The sequence below is a fragment of the Pan troglodytes genome, chromosome 1 (assembly GCF_028858775.2).
Source record: "Pan troglodytes isolate AG18354 chromosome 1, NHGRI_mPanTro3-v2.0_pri, whole genome shotgun sequence".
NCBI classification, from domain to species: domain Eukaryota; kingdom Metazoa; phylum Chordata; class Mammalia; order Primates; family Hominidae; genus Pan; species Pan troglodytes.
This window is the reverse complement of record NC_072398.2, coordinates 29186322-29208343: the sequence shown is the minus strand read 5'-3', so window position 1 is coordinate 29208343 and position 22022 is coordinate 29186322. Positions and strand designations below refer to the sequence as shown.

The following is a 22022-nucleotide window of genomic DNA, read 5'->3' as shown; positions in this document are numbered from 1 at the left end:
GGAATATGTTAAATTGGCAGAAGAGAAGTAAAGCGGGATTGTAAAGGGAATGGATTTATTAAAACAAAACAAAACAAAACAGAAAAAAAGCATGCATAAGAAAAAGAGGGCGTGGGGTGAGAAGAAAGGGACCGGGTGGGAGGAGGAAGGAAGAGCCAAGCGGTCCAAAGGATGCAACCGAAAGGCACCTGCTACGTTTGCGAACACGGTCGCCCCCTTCTCCCGTTTCCTTTCCACCGAGGTCCCCCGGAGGGTTACGGCCGAGTCCGAGCCTGGGGCTGTCGGGTCCGCCGCGCGCCGCGGGTCCTCCGCGCCCTGAGGCCCCCCGAAAGCGCCGGGGGCACAGCCCTCCGCCAGCTGCTGCCGCTGCTGCAGGCGGCGACTGCGTCCCCGGAGGCAGCACGCGAACCAGGCGGCGCAGTCCTGGAAGATGAGCAGCCCCACCACGTTGACCAACAGCCCCAGGACGCCGACGATGAGCACCAGCTCGGGGTCATCGATGCGCTCGGGCCGGGCCAGGCGCAGCACGGCCTCCACGAAGATGGTGAAGCAGAGCGCGGTGAGGAAGACCGCGTTGCTCAGCGCGCCCACCACCTCGGCGCGGGCGTAGCCGTAGGTGGCGCTGAAGCCCCGGGTGGGGCGCCGGGCGATGTAGCCGGCGCTCAGGCCCACGCACAGCGAGATCAGGTCGGAGAGCATGTTGAAGGAGTCGGAGAGCAGCGCGATGGAGTTGCCCAGGTAGCCGGAGACCAGCTCCGCCACGAAGAAGGCGACGGTGAGCACCAGCATGAAGAGCAGCCGGCACGTCTTGCCAGAGTAGCGGCCCATCTCGCCAACAGCCCCGGGCGCCCGGCGCCGCCCAGGGGAGCGCAGCCCACCCCGCGCGCAGCCACAGGTGGGGGGCGCGGCGCGGATCCGTGAGGCCCGGTACCCGCCTCCCAGATTGTCTTGCCGGCCCTGCACCGCCGCTTTTTATAACGCGAGGCCGAGCGCCACCAGTCCCCGCACGTCCAGAGTCTAAAGGAGTGGCGGGGGCAGTATCTGAACAGGCCGTGCACCGCCTCCCGCGGCCCTTTTCCCCTCCCTCGCGGCCTGGGCCTGACTTGGCAGGTGGCCACGAGCCGATGTCTCTCTTTGTGGGACAGGACTGTGCAGAGAGGGGCGCTGCGGAGGAGAGGGGGCGTGTCTGGATGTCAATCTTCACAGACTCCCTCCCCATGCAGAGGTGGGATTCACCCAGACACCCCGCTTCTCCTGGCCCTCAGGGTCGCCAGTGTCCTGTTGACTCAGTCATAAGGGCCTTGGCTGCTGTGGGGTGTGTTGGCTTCTGTGGGGTGTGTTCGCTGCGGTGGACTGGGACACCTTCGCGTACGTGCCCATAGGCACCTTGCGGTGCAGATTCCATATTAATCAGGTGCAAGGCCCCGGAGCACAGGCTTGGGGCAACCTGCCCTTAAGGGTGCTTCCTGCTTTTCATTTCGTGAAATGTGACCTCATCCCCCACTCAGCCCTCCACCCTCATTCCACTAACCCCAGGATAAAGCTATTTAATCCTCTCTTGTTCCTCACAGCCATTATAAACGGTGCAGGATCGTTCCTATTACCCACTCATGGCACAAGATCGTCCCCGTTCCCCTTCAGGATCTTCGCTGTCAAGGCTTCCTTCCCTGGGTGAATCGCAGGCAGCCCTCAGGAGAGCAGACCCCACTTCTGTAAGCATGCACTCCTGCCTAGCACTCGAAGGCTGGTCTACTCTGTGGTAGACGCAAGTCCCTTGGCCGCCAAAGAAACCAGGGCTGACCTCCTCTGTGTACTTGTCTCATTCTTCATTGAAGAGAATATTCTACTCACCCCCATGTGTCCCTGACAGCATGACCTGATACGCAGTACAATCGACTGACCTACATGAAGGTTTATTCCAAATAAAGACTCTTTTTTTTTTTGAGACAGAGTTTCGTTCTTGTTGCCCAGGCTGGAGTGCAATGGCGCCATTTCGGCTCACTGCAACCTCCGCCTCTCGGATTCAAGCGATTCTCCTGCCTCAGCCTCCAGAGTAGCTGGGATTACAGGCACCATGCCCGGCTAATTTTTTATTTTTTGTATTTCTAGTAGAGACAGGGTTTCACCATGTTGGCCAGGCTGTTCTCGAACTCCTGACCTCAAGTGATCTGCCCACCTCAGCCTCCCAAAGTGCTGGGATTACAGGCGTGAGCCACTGCACCTGGCCAAGACTCTTCTATTGACAACAGGCTGTGTTCCAAATAAAAGTTATCCAGAAGGTAACTGTCTCCAGGACTCTGGAAGAGGCTGAGGAAGGGACCCTTGAAGAAGGGTGTCTGCTGTTGGTCTCTTCCTGCTGTGGAGGTTTGAGAGGCCTGGCTCCTAGGTTTCTTTGTTGGTTTCTTTTGTTATCTCATTATCTCATCCCATAGAGGATTTGAAGGTGCAGTCTGGTCATCTCTATTCTCCTTCCCCATCCCTAGCCCCTGAACTTTAACCATTCCTGAAAAATACACATGTAGTTTTGGCTTGGAAATGAATAAAAATGTCTTATTCCAAAAACAACAAAAAACAAACAAAACAAAACAAAACAAAAAACACAGGTCAGGCGTGGTGGCTTACACCTGTAATTTCAACACTTTGGAAGACCGAGGTGGGAGGATCACTTGAACTCAGGAGTTCAAGATCAGCCTGGGCAATATAGGGAAACCCCATCTCTACAAAAAACAAAAATAAAAAAAATTAGCCAGGCGTGTGTGCCTATGGTCCCAGCTATTCAGGAGGCTAAAGTCAGAGGAAGGCTTGAACCCAAGAAGTCGAGACTGCAGTGAGTCGTGGTGGTGCCACTGCACTCCAGCCTGGGTGACATAGCAAGGCCCTGTCTCAACCCCACCTCCCCCCAACCACAGAACATCCTAACCTCTAGCCCTGTTCATTGTCCTTAGCCTTGTAAAACATAACCTTGTCTTTCAGTATTTCTGAGGTCCATAACAGCCATGCTAAAGCATCCTTGATCCAAGTCCCACCTTACACCAGATAAGCCTCCAAACTCAGAGCTTATTAAATATTTGCACCTCCAGGAAAATATCCCTATATTGAGAATTAGAGAAAATTGATCATTGGAAGTATTTTCTAAAAATCAACATAAAAATAATAATGTAGCGGTAAGAAGATATAAACTACGGTATTTTTCACTAGTGTAAAATGGGAATAATAATAGTATAGGGAAGATTAAATGAGTTAATATGTGTAAAATGCTTAAAATAGTGCCTGGTACACAGTAAGCACTCAATAAATGTTCTATTATTGTTGTCAATAGTATTAATACTACAGCACATGTGTGATGGAATTACTGTTGAACAACAGATGACACACTCTAATAAACAAAAGAGATTTATGAGAGTACTGTAGCCATTACAGTTTCTGGCTTAGACTGTCTTCAAACTGTAAAGCTTCTGAAACATTTAATATGACAGCAAGCAAAACAGTCAAAATAAGTGAGGGAAGCCTGGTGGAACTAAACTTGACAAACTAAAGCATTCCTTGCTAATTGCATGTCTTTGTCATTCACCACTGAAAGAAAACCTGAAATCAGCAGAAATGTATCACTGGAGCAAATTGCCCAATTATTTTCCTAACCAAAGGCAGATAAGAATTGTGTCACTGCCCCAGGAGTGCAGTGGATGGAACCATAAAGCCAGTGGCTGAGGAAGCTGGAGGAGCTGGAAGTGGCAGAGGCAGCCTGCCTGGGGGCCCCATTCCTGACTTTAAGAAAGGGTAAGTGTTGCCAGATGGTGTCAATAAAAGGCACTGTAGAAAAATGTTTGTACTAAAACTACACACACACACACACACAGTATATATAATCTAAAGTTAATTGATAAAAATACAGGCTGCATTTTATTTTTATTTTTTTTAAGACAGAGTCTACTCTGTCACCCAGGCTGAAATGCAGTGGCCCAATCTCAGCTCACCACAACCTCTGCCCCCTCGGTTCAACTGATTCTCCTGCCTCAGCCTCCCGAGTAGCTGGGACTACAAGTGTGCACCACCACACCCTGCTAATTTTTGTACTTTTAGTAGAGATAGGGTTTCACCACGTTGGCCAAGCTGGTCTCGAACTCCTGAGCTCAAATGATCTGCCCGCCTTGACCTCCTAAAGTGCTGGTATTATAGGCGTGAGCCACCACACCTGGCCAGCATTTTATACTTAACAGCAAATTGTGAGGTTTAAATAGCTTTTGTTTATTGATCCCTTACTCTGCCCAGCCCTGTGCTGAGAGTTTTATAAGCATCATCTCATTTCATCCTCATCACAGCCCCATAAAATAAGCACTATTTTATAGGAAAGAACCTGAGATTTTAAGTAACTTACCCAAGATCACACAAGCTGTAAATGATTGATAGATTTGAGCTCTGAACTAGGCATCAAACTCTAGAGCTTACACCCTTTGCTTCCAGATTATACTAACTCAATCTTCTTTTTTTTTTTGAGACGGAGTCTCACTCTTGTCACCCAGGCTGGAGTGCAATAGCGTGATCTCAGCTCATTGCACACTCCGCCTCCCAGGTTCAAGCAGTTCTCCAGACTCAGCCTCCTAAGTAGCTGGGATTATAGGCACCTGCCACCACGCCCAGCTAATTTTTGTATTTTTAGTGGAGATGGGGCATGAGCCACTGCTCCTGGCCTTTAATGCTTCTTTTGTTCTAAACAAATGAAATGGTTTTTAAAAGTTCTCTTAGTATTGGTGCAAAACTTGATATGCTACAATTCATAAATTCAGAGATTATGACACTAAAAATTATTTTTATACTGGTATTTGACCAGAAATTAACAATTAGTTTTTTTTTAGAAACTGTAAAAGCATCTGTTTTTGTTTTTAGTTCTACTTGACAAGAGATGACATTGCCTTTGGAGAAGAGAATGGACATCTTTCCAAAGCACCAAATTCTTATTGTGGATGAAGTCAGCTCCTCATTGGTGAATTTATATAATGTGTACGTCTGTAACCCTTTGTACAAAGGTAATTTTTGTACCCCAAAAGTATGCATATTGACCCTCCAAGTTTTTTTAGAATCCATTAAACTTAAGAGATTCTTGACTTGAGTAACCATTCTTTTTTTTTTCTTCTTCTTTTTTTTTTTTTAGTGATGGAGGCATGAGATGTGCAAAAGATTAAAAATGAGGTAGTGAGGCCAGGCGAGTTGGCTCACGCCTGTAATCCCAGCACTTTGGGAGGCTGAGGTGGGCGCATCACCTTAGGTCAGGAGTTTGAGATCAGCCTGACCAACATGGAGAAACCCTGTCTCTACTAAAAATACAAAATTAACCGGGCGTGGTGGCGCACGCCTGTAATCCCAGCTACTCGGGAGGCTGAGGCAGGAGAATCACTTGCACCTGGGAGGCAGAGGTTGCAGTGAGCCGAGATCCTGCCATTGCACTCCAGCCTGGGCAACAAGAGCAAAACTCCTTCAAAAAAAAAAGAAGAAAGAAAAATGAGATAGTGGTCAATACTAATTTGAGTGGGCTATATTTATAAGGGAGTTGTGATTTGCAGCCCACCTAGAAGGAAGCAGCTCTAATATGAATGTAAAGCTGTGCCCATCAGCCTGCAGTGTCCTCACCCAAACACCACCTCCATGGTTTCTTCAAAATGCCACTTGTTCTTGCAACGAAAGAGTATGTCTCCTAATAGCCCTGGCCCAGGAAGTGTTAGGAGCACGAGCATAGCATCACGTGATACCACCTACTTACTGAGAAAATACCAGACTCTAAATAATTTTAATTTTGCACTCACTTTGAGAAAATTTAAAAGGCAGAGTAGCGCTGCAGTTAATAATTTGAGCTTTGGAGTCGGACAGATTTGGAACTGAATCTGGGCTGTGCTTCTCACTTGCAACTGCTCTTGTGACCTGGGGGACACGTTCCTTACTAAACCTTCTCTTTCCTCACCTGTGAAATAGGGATAATAATAGTATCTACTTCATGAGGTTGTCATGAGACTTAAGTGGGAAAAGGTATATAAATTGCTTAGGATAGTGCCAGGTTCATAAGAAAGGCTCAGTGAATATTAACAAAAAATAACCATCACCGGGAGTTTTAAATCCAAGTTTAGAGAGAGAGCAGAATATTTTCCTTCACCAAAGGATTCACTAAGGATTACTTTTAGAGAAAATACACATTTAAGAATTTGTTTACAGCTCCATCTTGGGAGCAGTGAAGTTTATGAAGACATAAGATAAAACATGTTTAAGTTTCTGCAATTAGAAGAGAAGTATAGGCCAGGCGCAGTGACTCACGCCTGTAATCCCAGCACTTTGTGGGGCCGAGGCGGGCAGATCACCTGAGGTCAGGAGTTCAAGACCAGCCTGGCCAACTTGGTGAAATGCCATCTCTACTAAAACTACCAAATAAAGGCCAGGTGTGGTGGCTCACATCTGTAATCCCAGCACATTGGAAGGCCGAGGCGGGCGGATCATGAGGTCAGGAGATCAAGACCATTCTGGCTAACACGGTGAAACCTCGTCTGTACTAAAAATACAAAAATTTAGCCAGGCATGGTGGTGGGCACCTGTAGTGCCAGCTACTCGGGAGGCTGAGGCAGGAGAATGGCGTGAACCCAGGAGGCGGAGCTGGCAGTGAGCCGAGATCACGCCACTGCACTCTAGCCTGGGCAACAGAGCAAAACTCCGTCTCACACACACAAAAAATACCAAAAAAATTAGCCAGGCATGGTGGTGGGTGCCTGTAATCCCAGCTACTCAGGAGGCTGAGGCAAGAAAATTGCTTGAACCTGGGAGGCGGAGGTTGCAGTGAGCTGAGATCATGTCATTGCACTCCAGCCTGGGTAACAAAAGTGAGACTCCATCTCAAAAAAAAAAGAAGAAGAAAAGTATAGTTTGAAAGACAATAGTTCCACATATACAAAATATAGGAACCAAAGTTACCATCTGTTGATCGCATGGATGTCAAAAGATGACATCAATTTTTATATAACACCAGGATGATGCCTTTTTTTCTCGAAGTATTTCAGAATGCATTAAATTTAAGAGATTCTTGACTTGAGGTGAACGCTATTATTTTTCCATGAGATATGGAATGATAAAAGCTGGGTAATGGCTAACACCACTTTGAATGGGCTGCTGATAAAGGAGAAATACTTCCTTGGGCTATTAGATTCATTTGAGAGCAAAGAGGCCAACTGTGGTATCTGGGGTCATCTTGTCATTATTGACACTATAGCACTGCTCTCTGTGTTTCTTACCATCTCCAGGTCACGAGGACAACCCCAGAGACGCACTCATAGAGAAACCCTGTGCTTGGGGTTTGTCAAGGGGACAAGGGTAAGTGAAAACACGAAAATGAAAGGGGTTATGGCTACTAGGAAGAACAGGGGAAAGGGTTAAAGGCAGAACTGGCAGTTTAAGAAACACTTTTCATTCAGAGTTCATCATCATTTACTGATATCATTTGGGGTCTGAATCCTCCTGATGGGTGAACAGTGAGGGGAAAAAATCAGCTTTTAGACTATTTCCAATTCAAATGGAAGCAAAAAGAACTACAAGTTGCAAGAAATAGAGAAAAACCCCCTTGATGTTGATTCTAGACCTAATTGTTTTAACTGTAAGTTAAATTGTGTTATTTCGTAAGTTACAACAAGGTTTCCTATGTGTTCTTTGGTGCCATCAGAAACAATCCAACACAGATGGCAACCTTCTTCACTGCTAGATTTCGCCTTAATTTTTAGACTATATGAACATGAAAAAGGCCTTTTGCCCAAGAAATTGTGGAAATAATTTTGTGTGAAGGGGAGAGAGGGTCAAAACCAAACATATTAATAAATGTCCTTAACTTTATTTGCCAAGTGCACTGGTTGAATATGTAGTGGGACAACATAGGCTTTGGAGCCATGCACATCTAAAATCCAATCTTGCTTCTGTCAGCTCTTCGCAAGTGAGCAAGTCACTCAACTTCTGAGCCTCTATGTTTTCATTTCTAAGCTAGATATAGAGGTATCACTCTCTTAGACAGTAGTTATGAGAATCAAATGAAAAAGCTTATGTAAAGGGTCTTGCATAGTTCCTTTAGTGGATAATCAACAAACATTGGCTCCTTCCATTGATTTCTGGCTGTCGTCATACCCAAAACTATTGTTGACTTCCAGTTGTGGAATCTCCTTCATAGTTATCTAGAGTATCCTACTTTTTATAAAATCATGTATGTCCCCTTAATCCAAATAATCTACTTAGCTAATTATCTTAAAACAAATTAGCTATTGACTAATAAAATATTATATGAATATAAAACATTGATTAATAATGTTACAAATATAAAAATATTTAAAATAAAACATTTTGTAAATCTAAACCCAAATCCCCTAGTTTTATCATTGACATCCTTCTTTTGCCATCATGACCTACCTGCTAGTCATGTGGCAGAAAAGTAGAGAGAATCAGGGTATCTGGACTGGGAGACACTATTACTATCACAAAATGAAAGGCTGTTTTGAATATTGAAATGAAGTCTGGAAGAGAACTAAGATTCTTGACCTCTGACATGAAGTTATTGTACAACTTGGACCAGTTACAGAATTTCTGAGCCTTAGTTTCCTAATCTGTAAAATGCAAAGAATAGCCTCATACTACTTAGTGTATCTAGTTGGTTTGAATATCAAATAAGATAATGAAGGTACAAATATATAGAAAAATAAAAGGCATTATTGCTGTAATTATGAAGCCATGGACCCACAACCAACATGAGTTCTAGAAAGCAAGCACTGTATTTGTGGCCACCAGTATTTAAATGTGTCAGCTTAAGTTTCAGATTGCCTGGACCCCTCTCTGAACCCCTCCCTGCTTTCTTGTGGTAAGATATCCTGTCCCCTTTGTCCCCTTGGATGCAGAGGTAGGCATGTATGCCAATCACAGTCCCTCATGCCCTGGTCACAATGCTTGGTTCAAGAGATGGGCACTTGACCCAAGATGGGCCAGAGTTCCTCTTTCGGAATTTTTCAAATGAACCTGGGAGAGAGGTTTCATTTCTTGTCTGGTCATTAAACATGAGGATGTGACTTGGAGCCCCTGGTAATCCTGTCTTCCCCTGCTTCTTTCCAATATCCTTCAAACTGCCATAGGAGAGGAAGCAGAAAGAGCTGAGAGACAGTGGTAGAGAATCTTTGCTTTCCTTCTTCAATTACGCTCCTAATTTGACTTTTGAATGCTGCACCTTCCTGGTTTTCCTTATATTTCATTGACAGTTTCCAAAACACTTACATTCTATTGTGTACCTGTAATTCTGAAAGTGGCTTAGCCACAGTTCTATATTTAAATTGATTTGATGCTCACCAACAGTCTTTTCATACCATGGCTTTCCGATTTCTGAGCTCATCTTGATTCACATTTTGGTTGACTGGATTTCATCTAGTCTTTTTTTTAAAAAAGAAGAGCTCTTGGGTTATCTACATATATATATATATTTGTTAATGTCATGTTGCCATTCATAAATGAGCAAAACTTAGATTAGATGGGTATGAAATTCATAGGTTCGTGTTTTATTTTATTTCTGAGAACTGTATAGACATCTCATCATTGTATCTTGACATTGCATGTTGCTGTGGAAAAATCTGAATACAGCCTGATATTTGTCCTCAGGCTTTTTCTGCCTAGATGCCTGTAGGATTCTTTCTTTATTTTTGATATTTAGCAACTTCTCCAGAATGTATGTATGAATTATTCCATGTCAACTTTCCCTTTTGGTATGCAAATTTTTATCATCATTTAGTTCAGAAAAAAAATCTTCTATTATATCTTTGAATTTCTTTCATGGGGCACTTGTCTGCTTTCTACATCAGGAAACACCTAGTGTGTATATTATGCTGCATGTCTGCTCTTTGTTTTCCATATCTATTATCTGTCTTCCAGTTGCTTTAAATTCCTTTATGAGGCCAGGCACAGTGGCTCACGCCTGTAATCCCAACACTTTGGGATGCCGAGGCGGGCGGATCACTTGAGATGTGGAGTTCAAGACCAGCCTGCCAACATGGCAATACCCCATCTCTACCAAAAATACAAAAATTAGTCAGGCATGCTGGTGTGTGCCTTTAATCCCAGCTACTCGGGAGGCTGAGGCACAAGAATCGCTTGAACCTGGAGGCGGAGGTTGCAGCGAACTGAGCTCGCGACACTGAACTCCAGCCTGGGCGACAGAGCAAGACTTAGTCTCAAAAAACTAGAATAATTCCTTAATCAATTTCTCCACCCTGTCTTCTAGATCATTGATGGTTTTCAGTGGTGCTTATTTTATGCCTCACTGCTTCCTATATGAGTTTCATTTCTGTAATGTTTGTTATCTTTTCCCTAGCCACCAGAGTTCTGACAGTTCATGTTCATTGTTTTATCTGAAAATTTCTTCTGTCACCTGGGGTAATTATTATTTTTCTTCAATGTATTTTTTCTTCTGCCTTTTTTGCTGGTTCCTTTTTTAACTTTTTCTTTGTAGTATCTCTATGTAGTTACCATGGTGGATCTTTGCTGATTAGCATGCATCTTTGAGTGGGGCACTTATATCCAAATCTGCTAACAGTGGGGGAAGGGGTTGAGGGAGGGAACAAAATATGCTTCTTCCCATCAGGATAAGTCACTCTGGAGATGGTCTACATGGTTCACAATGGAGCTGCCCAGTGCAGTTTTTGATTTGTGTTAGGGGAACACTGCATTCCCCCAAGCTTCACATTTCCATGAGGGCACCTCCAAAGGACCATCACTCTAGACATCTTTCTACCACTCCCCTGACTTTTCCCAGAGGCAGGATCGCTTCTCTGTCCAGTAAGCTTGGGAGAAAGAGTGCAGCATGCTCAGCTATCCTCTTCTGGGACTCCTTTTTCAAATTTGCCTTCCCCAGGGACCTGCAATCCTGCTACATGAGAGAAGCTAACTGGGGCAGGTTTTGCCCTGTGGAGGGAGGCCTGGGACTGGGTGAGGAAGTTTAATTCTGGGGTGGACGATTAGGAAGCTCTTTGCCACTACACATCTAAGCCATATCCTTCAATATCAGTAATCAGGTTAATATTTTATGTTCAACTGTCATCCATATCTTATGTTATCAATTGCTTCCAAACCTAGAAGAGTAAGAAATGGGTATTATTTATGTGTCCCTGAAGCCCTAACATATTGGTAAGTTGGCAGGAACCTTGAGAAAGATAAAGATGAGTATCTACAGGCCAAAGTAACCCATGGAGATTGAGCCTGTGGTAAGCAGCTGCCAGGTTTTAATGCTTCAGTAAGAGTGAGTCAGGCAGTCAGGCAGTATTTCAACCTTGGCAGGTCGCAGCAGCTTATTGGCTACAGAAGAATGCTGCTGTCGTAGCTATGGGGCTGTTTTAACAGACCTTAGTGAGCATGAGTTTTTAAGACCAATTTTTATTACATGCTGCAGTATTACTGTGCAAAGAAAATGAGAGAGAGTAATTTGCTCTCAGAAACAACAGGCAGACTAAGCTAGAGGATTGGAGAGCTTTCTTGGGGCTAGAAAGATACAAAAAAGAAAAATGCCCACATATCTAAATACTCTTAAAAGGGGGATGAATTAGATGAGACTGGGGACTAGCAACCAAATAAATCTTTCAGAAGCAGGAGGGCAATATTTCAGATAGTTGCCTGGGATTTGGAATGCACCTCTACCATCAGTGGGATACAGATCCAGGCAGCTATTAAAAGCTACCCTCTCAAAGCTGTGAATGCCATCCAAAATAAATGCAATTGGGGAATACAACAGTTATTCCATAACTGTCCTATCATTATATGTTGGGTGTGTGGAGGGCAGGTCATGGGTTTCTTTTTTTTCTTTTTTTTTCTTTGAGACCAAGTCTCACTCTGTCGCCCAGGCTGCAGTGCAGTGGCCATGATCTTGGATCGCTGCAACCTCCACCCCCCGGGTTCAAGTGATTCTCCTGCCTCAGCCTCCCAAGTAGCTGGGATTACAGGCAACTGCCACTGCGCCCAGCTGATTTTTGTATATTTAGTAGAGAGGGGGTTTCACCATCTTGGCCAGGCTGGTCTTGAACTCCTGACTTCATGATCCACCCACCTCGGCCAGCCAAAGTGCTGGGATTACAGGTGTGAGCCACCACGCCTGGCCCATTTCTTTTTTTACTTCACAGATCTTCAAATCAAGAGGGAGATAACTCAAGGAGCTGTACCTGAGTAATTGTCCCAGAAAAGCCTCTTTAACCATGGACCTATTCAAGGTGACAAGATCCTGGACTTGGAGCTCATGCCGCATGGACTGAGATTTTAGGGATCTTGGGGAGGAGTGAGAGTCTTTTGCATGTGGAAGTGATGAGAATCATAGCCAAGGGGCAAACCGGGCAGATTGTTTTTCTAAAGATGGCCATAATCATATCTCTACTCCATGTTCTCCTAGTCCACATGTTCTTCTACAGGGTGACCTTGATACGCCTTCCATTCAAAGGCCGACTCTATGTGCTTGACACTCCTTCCATCTTGTCACTTGCTTGCAATCCACAGACTCGAAGATTGAATCAGAAAAGGCAATGGAGCTTCTACTTTGTTTGATGGAGCACTCATGCTTGAAACGCTGAGCCACCATACCCAATGTCCTGAGACCACCCTAGTGCAAGGAAGCCAAGACACAAGGAGCAGTCATGTGTAGGTGGTCCAGCCAGCAGTCCTATACATTGAGACCTTCCAGCCTGGATGCCAGACCTATAAGTGAATGAGCCTTCAAGTGACTGCAGCCTCAAGCCATCAAGTCACCCCTAGCCTTTGAGTCTTCCCAGCTGAGGCATCAGACATCGTGGAAGCACACAGCCTGTTCCCACTGTATGCTTTCCAAATTCTAGCCCACTGAACCCCTGGGTTCATAAAACAATTGCTATTTTATGCCATTACATTTGGGATGGTTTGTTATAGAGTAACTGGAAGACAGAACCACCATGTGAAAGATTGGGAAGCCGTACAAAGGGTCTATAAAGTTTGGAACTATAAGAGAGGAGAAGACAATGGATATTGGCATAGAATATTTAGGGTATTATTAGATGAGCTTCAAAACAAAATAGTTATTGTGGGGCAGGGTTTTCCCATGTCCTGAGTGAACAGATTAAAAAACAGACAAAGGTAGGATTCTCCTGACAGGCACAGGAAGGCCGAGACATACTGAATGGGATCTAGGCAGGACAATAATAGTTTGAGTCCAGGCCTGGGTCGATTTTTGGTTTAATTGGAAAATGCCTTTCAAGTGAGACTATCTAACTCAGAGAGGTGAGGGTTGATCAGATTTGTTTGGACAACAGTTGCCTTTGGCAGACCCATAAAACCCTGACTTCATTTCTCTCACTGAGAGTAGAAAAAAAATCTGTTTGAATAATAAATATCTGACCCAGAAAACCATGACAAAGTAAAAGGAAGAAAGTCCAATGAAAACGCCAGCCTACAGGAGGTAGAGAAGGAAAGAGACCAGCTTACGAACTTGATTAAACCATTAACAACCTAACTGAGCCTTCCTGAGAGGAGAAGGAGAACACAGAAGGAAATAAAACACAAGAAGCACGTTCCAAACTTCAGAATGAGACATTCAGTTGAATGATATGCTTGCAACCTTCAAAAGCTGTGGAAAGATAATGTTTGGAGGAGCATAAAGCAGAAACAACAAGACAAACTTGAAGCCTTCGAAACAGCTTCAGCTCAGGAGTTTGCTAAGGCTGAACTTCAGATGAATGTGAGCATGAGGGAGCAGCAGGATTAGAAGCAGGATTCACAGGTCTAAGCAGTGCTAGAGCTACAGGCAGTCGCAGCAGTGAGTGTAGACGGTGCCCAAGTGTAGACAGAGCCCAAAGCAGGGGCTTCAAGTGGAAATGGAATTAAGGACCTTCCCTCCCTTCCTTCCTTCCTCCCTTCCTCTCTGCCTTCCTCTCTTCTTCCCTTCCTTCCTTCTTTCCTTCGTTCCTTCCTTCCTTCCTTCCTTCTCTCCCTTCCTCCTTTCCTTCCTCCCTTCCTTTCTCCCTTTCTCTCTATCTCTCTCTCTCCCCCTCTCCCCTTCTCCCTCTCTCATCTCTTTCACATGCTGACTGGAAATGTACCACAAATAAAATCTGCAGCCCAGGATGTCACTGCTGCACATATCTAAACTCTGCAAGCAAGCACGAATGTTTTCAATGTCACTCGCTGGGAAAGGATACCATGTGTTTACCAGATAGGAAAACTTGGTGCCATAATCGATCTCATGTTGTGAAAGCTCTGCCAGTGGAACTAAGTACCCAGGTATTGGCCCTGGCCAGGTCTGGCAGATACTGGCTGGTATCTTTGAGAGGCAAAAACCAAGAAGACTTCTTTCCTTTCTGAGTCTCTGCTGTGGCCATAAAAAGCAATAAAGATGGCCTGGTTTATAGTAAGTGCTAAATTCTGGGAATCTAAATTTTCCTATAAGTGTTCTAGTTCTGGGATAAGGCTTCAGACTTTTTGAAATCTTCAGAAAGTGTGGCAGAAAATAAAAAATGTACTCAAAGGCCAAAAATGAAGTAAAAGTCAAAATCCAGAAAGGTAAGTTGAAGTCAGAATCTGACTTAAGAGCATCTGTCCAATAAAGACAAATGCTCTAGCCTTGAGTTTTGACAGCCACATGATCATGGATGTTATAAGAGACAAAACTGAGATCGATGCGAGATGGAGAGTTGGACCAGAGATCCCCTTACAAAGCTTGACTCCTTGGTCAAAGGTTGAACCAAAATGAAATGAACAATCAAATAAACAAACAAAAACCCGCTGCCCCAAAGGCAACAACAAGGAAACTTGAATCTGTTAGCCTTGGTTGTGGACATAGGGAAAACTACCTCCCATGGGAAGTTGAAACTATAATGTGGTCTTCATGTGGTAATGCAGTCTAAAGTCATGCTACGTATGTAATAATAATAACTCAGGCAAACAATTTTTTAAGTATTTACAAGTTGGTAATGCCCTCAGGCACCTGACAGAAGCAAATGCAAATCTTCTTGGAAAAATGTACCAACAATCTATTCTTCAAAGAATTCCCTCAGAGAAAGCTTTGTTGAACATTAATTCACAATCAAAAATCATGAAATGGCTGGGCAAGGTGGCTCATGCCTGAATCCCAGCATTCTGGGAGGCTGAAGAGGGAGGATCACTTGAGGTCAGGAGTTTGAGATCAGTCTGGCCAACATGATAAAACCCTGTCTCTACTGAAAATACAAAAATTTGCCAGGCATGGTGGCAAGGGCCTGTAATCCCGGCTACTTGGGATGCTGAGGCACAAGGATCACTTGAACCCGGGAGGCAGAGGTTTCAATGAACTGAGATCATGCCACTGCACTCTAGCCTCAGTGACAGAGCAAGACTCTGTCTCAAAAATAAAAATAAAAATAATCATGAAATACACAAAATGTGAGAAGGTAAACCACCTTGAGAGAAGCAGCAAAAATAATAAACAGAATCAGACATGCAAAAATTGCAGATGTTGAGAATACCAGATACACAATATAAACTAAGTGTGTTTAATAGAAGGGAATAAAGGAAGGACTGGAAAGTATAAGTAAAGAACAAGTCATCATAAATGAAAAGTAGATTAGTTGAAATTAAAAACTCAATAGAAGGTGCCCCTGCTTCTTCTAGTCAGGATGCTATCAGTGAAGTCATAATGGAGACCCTGATCTCCCGCACCTGCTCAGCACTAATGAAGCACCCCCCATCTCAGGGTGTCAACAGAGGCCAAGTGGGAAACCTGGACTTCCATTCTCGTCTTAAAATAACAAGCAGCTCCCCTTCCACCAGCACAGTGTCAGAGGAGACCTGCTCAAACAGAAAATTTAATAAGACTGACAGTCTCAAAACTCAGAATGTCCAGGATTCAACAGAAAATCTACCATCATAGCAAAGCCAGGAAAATCTTAACCTGAGTGTGAAAAAAGACACTGACATTGAGGTAGCAAAATGTTACAAATTTTCTGGCAAGCAGTTTTAAAGTAGACATCATACAAATGCTTCAACAAGCAATTACAAATACATTTGAAACAAATAAAAATACAGAAAGTCTCAGCAAAGAAATAGAAGATAAAAGGAAGAATGAAATAGAAACTTTAAAAATGAAAGCTACAATAACTGAAATAAAAACTCAATGGGAGGCCAGGCACGGTGGCTCACACCTGTAATCCCAGCACTTTGGGAGGACGAGATGGGTTGGATCACAAGGTCAGGAGATTGAGACCATCCTGGCTAACATGATGAAACCCCATCTCTACTAAAAAATATAAAAAATTAGCAGGGCATGGTGGTGGGCACCTGTAGTCCCAGCTACTCTGGAAGCTGAGGTAGAAGAATGGTGTGAACCCAGGAGGCAGAGCTTGCAGTGAGCCGAGATCGTGCCACTGCACTCCAGCCTGGGTGACAGAGTGAGACTCACCTCAAAAAAAAAAAAAAAAAAAAAAAGAAACCTTCAGTGGGGCTCTTGGCAGTGAATACAAAATTTAAAAATTAAAAAAAAAAAAAACTGGCGGGGCATGACAGCTCATGCCTATAATCCCAGCCCTTTGGGAGGCCAAGGCAGGCAGATCACGAGGTCAGGAGATGGAGATCATCTTGGCTAACACGGTAAAAACCCATCTCTACTAAAAAATACAAAAAATTAGCCAGGCATGGTGGTGGGCGCCTTTAGTCCCAGCTACTCAGGAAGCTGAGGCAGGAGAATGGTGTGAACCTGGGAGGCGGAGCTTGCAATCAGCCGAGATCGCACCACTGCACTCCAGCCTGGGTGACAGAGCAAGACTCTGTCTCAAAAACAAAACAAAACAAAACAAAACACTAAATGGATGGGCCCAGTAGCAGAAATGGGGAAGACAGAGGAAAGAAAGTATTTTATCTGAACAACAGAGAGAAAATAGAATAAAATAAGTCTCAGGGACCTGTGTAACTATAACAACTATAAATAGGAAAAGATAAAGGGAGGTAAGGTTTCTACATTTTATTCAAACTAGCAAAGTATTGACAGCATTAGCCAGTGATAAGTTATGTATGTGTAATCTAATACCTAGAGCAACTACTAACAAAGCTCTATAAAGACATACTCAAAAGCACTACAGGGAAATCAAAATGAAATTCTAAATAATGTTCACAGAAGCCAGGAAACAGAAAATAGAGAAATAAAAAATAGAAGGAACAAACAGAAAATGAAAAGTAAAATAGCAGTCTCAAGCCCCAACCTTCAATAATTGCGTAAATGTAAATTGTCTAAACACACCACTTAAAAGACAGAAAATTGGCAGAGTGGCTAAAACACATCTCTAACTATATCCATACCTTGGAATCCTTTTCAGCAATAAAAAACAACAACTGATACATGCAACAAGTCAAATTAATCTTAAGAGCATTATGCTGAAAGAAAAAAAGCCCATTTCAAAGGTCACATATGTGTGATTCCATTTATTTAACATTCTTGAAATAAAAATATAAGGACGGAAAACAGATTATTAGTTTCCAGGGCATAGAGATAGGGAGTAAAGGTAGGAAGGGTGGCTATGACTACTAAAGGGTACCATGAGGGATATTTTTGTAATGATGATTTTGGTGATGGTTATACAGAACTACACTTGTGACAAAAATCTCGTAGAATTATATAACTCATTGTATGAATGTAAATTTCTTGGTTTGGAAATTGTACTATCATTCCATTGGGGAAAACTTGACAAACGGTACATGAGACTTCTATGTACTATTTTTGTAACTTACTGAGAATATAAAGTTATTTCAAAATAAAATTTTAAAAAACTGAATGGGCAGGTTAATGAGAACCGAAGTTAAAAAGCAAAAACTAGAAATAAATGAAGGTAAATCTGAAAAACCACGTAGAATGCAACACAGAACAACAAAAATGTGAAAACAGCAAAATGTGAAAAAAGAAGTTACAAAACATGGAGGACAGAATAAGATCAAATATTATCTAATTAGCATTGCAGAAGGAGAAAGTACAAGGAACAGGGGAAAGCCAAAACTAGAAGAGATAATGTTTGAAAAATCTTCTGGAATTTATGAAAGACATAAATGCTTGGATTTAATCCCCAGATGGGATTTTTTAAAAAGAGTCCACATATGGAAATATGATTACAAAACTGAAGAATATCAAAGACAAAGAGAAGATCTTTAAAAGGTGGAGAACATGAAAGTCTTGGTGCTAAACTTATGCAACTTTGGATGCCCTGAAGGAATGGCATCCATTCTAGTGGAAAACAATCCAGACTAAAACTGCTGAAGGAACTCCAACTCCACCAGGCATGAAACTATACTCAAACTGAGACTGTGCCCAAAAGAGGAAGCTTAGGGGTTTTGTGGTTTTACTTGCCTTTGGTCTTGCCTTTAGATTAATAACCAGTGGTTTTGATTTCTTTGGCTATTAATACATAAGTTCAAAGATATTTAATTTTGAAATTTAATATTCTGTTATAATTTGATAATAGGAAGGGATTCATATTGCTAAAATTTGGGGCATTTTTATATTGCTGACATTGAATTGTTAGCATATCTTGATACTATCACTTTGTGTCACTATATAATTGCCAATGAGCAATATTGAACATTTGGGGGCCTCAGAGTTAATTTAACTAGTATACTTACTCTTCTAACCCATTTCAGTCATTGAGGGTATCTAAATTGCCAAACCTATTCCAAAGGATGAAATCCAAAGGAAGCAGTGGTTGATATTGGGAGCACAAGCTTTATGGAAATGCAGCAGTACAGTCCTGATAAACTGTTCATCTAGTCCTTCCAGGGGAGCCAGGAGTGAAGGGAACATAAATCTGGAGAGTGTTGGGGGAGACTGCCATTCCTCTTGTCTTGTGTTTCCATGAGACAACCACCAGTGTAGCCTCCATTCCCTCCCCAGTCCCCATGTAAGTAGTCACTCTGAGGGTGGAAAGGTCTTCTCTCACTGGCGGGTTAGGTTGAAGAAATGGATTAAGCCTGGCTCAGCCCTTCCTGGGCTTCCTCCTTCCAACTGCCTGCCCACTGAGAAGGCACATTCTCTCTGTTCCTGGGCCCACCCCTGCTCTTCCAGTTATTGTGCTCTGCTCGTAAGAGGACAGGTGAGTTTACTCCACAGAATTAGTATTAGGAAGCCAATTGTGACATCCAAGCTACATTCTCCAAAACAGCTTTTACCAAAAACACTGAGCTACTATTTTCATTGCTATTGGACTTTTATTCCTTATTTCTCAAGTAGTTCCAGATTTATGAATGAAGTTGTTTATTGGCCCCCAAAAGTCCCAACAATGTGCTCAACTGGCTCTGGTCAGCATGTGTGGAGCTAGTTGCTAGTTCTCCTCTTTCCTCTCCTTCATGACCTTAAGAGAGTTTCTTCAAGTAAAGAATTCTACAGAAAACAGATGGTCCATTCAGCCAGTTGCCCCTTCAACCTGACTTCTCTGCTGTTCCTTTGTAAGGAGCCAGCCCCTACCTCCCATTGACCTGATGTAAGGATCATCTTTATTTTATTTCCTATTAAGCTGATACATTTTTAAAGATCTCATGGCAGATGAAGAACAAGAGCATAGGTATACTTTATCAAAAACTACATCCTCAGGGTGCAATGGCTCATGCCTGTGATCCTAGGATTTTGGGAGGCCAAGGTGGAAGGATTGCTTGAGGGCAGGAGTTCGAGATCAGCTTGGGCAACATGGTAAGGCCCCCATCTCTACAAAAAAATGAAAAAAAATGGTTGGGTATGGTTGGCAGGCACCTGTGGTCTTGGCTACTTAAGAGGCTGAGATGGGAGGATCGCTTGAGCCTGGGAGGTTGAGGCTGCTGTGAGCTGTGGTCATGCCACTGCACTCTGGCCTGGGTGACAGAGCAAGATCCTGTCTCAAAAAAAAATTACCTCCTCAAAATTCTCTAAAGACACCTATTCAGGTGTAGACAGTATATATCAGGACATGGACTATGGAAAACAATCTAAGGATAAGGAATCTCCAGATATTATTGCCTCTCATTAAAAAACGATGAGGCCAGGTGTGGTGGCTCACACCTGTAATCACGCCTGTAATCCCAGCTACTTGGGAGGCCAAGGCAGGAGAATCACTTGAACCCGTGGGCAGAGGTTGCAGTGAGCCAAGATCGTGCCATTGCACTCCAGCCTGGGCAACCAATAAGAGTGAAACTCCGTCTCAAAAATAAATAGATAAAAATAAAAACCCCATTGTCTCGGCCCAAAATCTCCTTAAGCTGATAGGCAACTTCAGCAAAGTCTCAGGATACAAAATCAATGTACAAAAATCACAAGCGTTCTTATACACCAATAACAGACAAACAGAGAGCCAAGTCATGAGTGAACTCCCATTCACAATTGCTTCAAAGAGAATAAAATACCTAGGAATCCAACTTACAAGGGACGTGAAGGATCTCTTCAAGGAGAACTACAAACCACTGCTCAATGAAATAAAAGAGGATACAAACAAATGGAAGAACATTCCATGCTCATGGGTAGGAAGAATCAGTATCGTGAAAATGGCCATACTGCCCAAGGTAATTTATAGATTCAATGCCATCCCCATCAAGCTACCAATGACTTTCTTCACAGAATTGGAAAAAACTACTTTAAAGTTCATATGGAACCAAAAAAGAGCCCGCATCACCAAGTCAATCCTAAGCCAAAAGAACAAAGCTGGAGGCATCACACTACCTGACTTCAAACTATACTACAAGGCTACAGTAACCAAAATAGCGTGGTACTGGTACCAAAACAGAGATATAGATCAATGGAACAGAACAGAGGCCTCAGAAATAATACCGCATATCTACAACTATCTGATCTTTGACAACCCTGACAAAAACAAGCAATGGGGAAAGGATTCCCTATTTAATAAATGGTGCTGGGAAAACTGGCTAGCCATATGCAGAAAGCTGAAACTGGATCCCTTCCTTACACCTTATACAAAAATTAATTCAAGATGGATTAAAGACTTAAATGTTAGACCTAAAACCATAAAAACCCTAGAAGAAAACCTAGGCAATACCATTCAGGACATAGGCATGGGCAAGGACTTCATGTCTAAAACACCAAAAGCAATGGCAACAAAAGCCAAAATTGACAAACGGGATCTAATTAAACTAAAGAGCTTCTGCACAGCAAAAGAAACTACCATCAGAGTGAACAGGCAACCTACAAAATGGGAGAAAATTTTTGCAACCTACTCATCTGACAAAGGGCTAATATCCAGAATCTACAAAAAACTCAAACAAATTTACAAGAAAAAAACAACCCCATCAAAAAGTGGGCGAAGGACATGAACAGACGCTTCTCAAAAGAAGACATTTATGCAGCCAAAAAACACATGAAAAAATGCTTACCATCACTGGCCATCAGAGAAATGCAAATCAAAACCACAATGAGATACCATCTCACACCAGTTAGAATGGCAATCATTAAAAAGTCAGGAAACAACAGGTGCTGGAGAGGATGTGGAGAAATAGGAACACTTTTACACTGTTGGTGGGACTGTAAACTAGTTCAACCCTTGTGGAAGTCAGTGTGGTGATTCCTCAGGGATCTAGAACTAGAAATACCATTTGACCCAGCTATCCCATTACTGGGTATATACCCAAAGGACTATAAATCATGCTACTATAAAGACACATGCACACGTATGTTTATTGCGGCACTATTCACAATAGCAAAGACTTGGAACCAACCCAAATGTCCAAAAATGATAGACTGGATTAAGAAAATGTGGCACATATACACCATGGAATACTATGCAGCCATAAAAAATGATGAGTTCATGTCCTTTGTAGGGACATTGATGAAATTGGAAATCATCATTCTCAGTAAACTATCGCAAGAACAAAAAACCAAACACCGCATATTCTCACTCATAGGTGGGAATTGAACAATGAGAACACATGGACACAGGAAGGGGAACATCACACTCTGGGGACTGTTGTGGGGTGGGGGGAGGGGGGAGGGATAGCATTGGGAGATATACCTAATGCTAAATGACAAGTTAATGGGT

At 43.1% G+C, this 22022-nt stretch overlaps 1 protein-coding gene across 3 annotated transcripts in view; it reads right to left on the bottom strand.

Moving 5' to 3' along the window:
• SLC30A10 (solute carrier family 30 member 10) overlaps positions 1 to 22022 on the bottom strand; it is a 48534-nt gene that overhangs the window by 16415 nt on the left and 10097 nt on the right. Inside the window, exon 1 of one of the 3 annotated variants that reach the window (XM_525065.7) lies at positions 189 to 960. The exons of 1 other annotated variant lie outside the window; for it this stretch is intronic. In XM_525065.7, coding sequence (XP_525065.1) covers positions 189 to 828 — 640 coding nt within the window. In that variant the 5' untranslated portion in view covers positions 829 to 960. Of the gene's footprint in view, positions 1 to 188; positions 961 to 22022 lie in introns of those variants that run through there. One more of the 3 variants, XM_054659049.2, reaches the window with a different exon arrangement.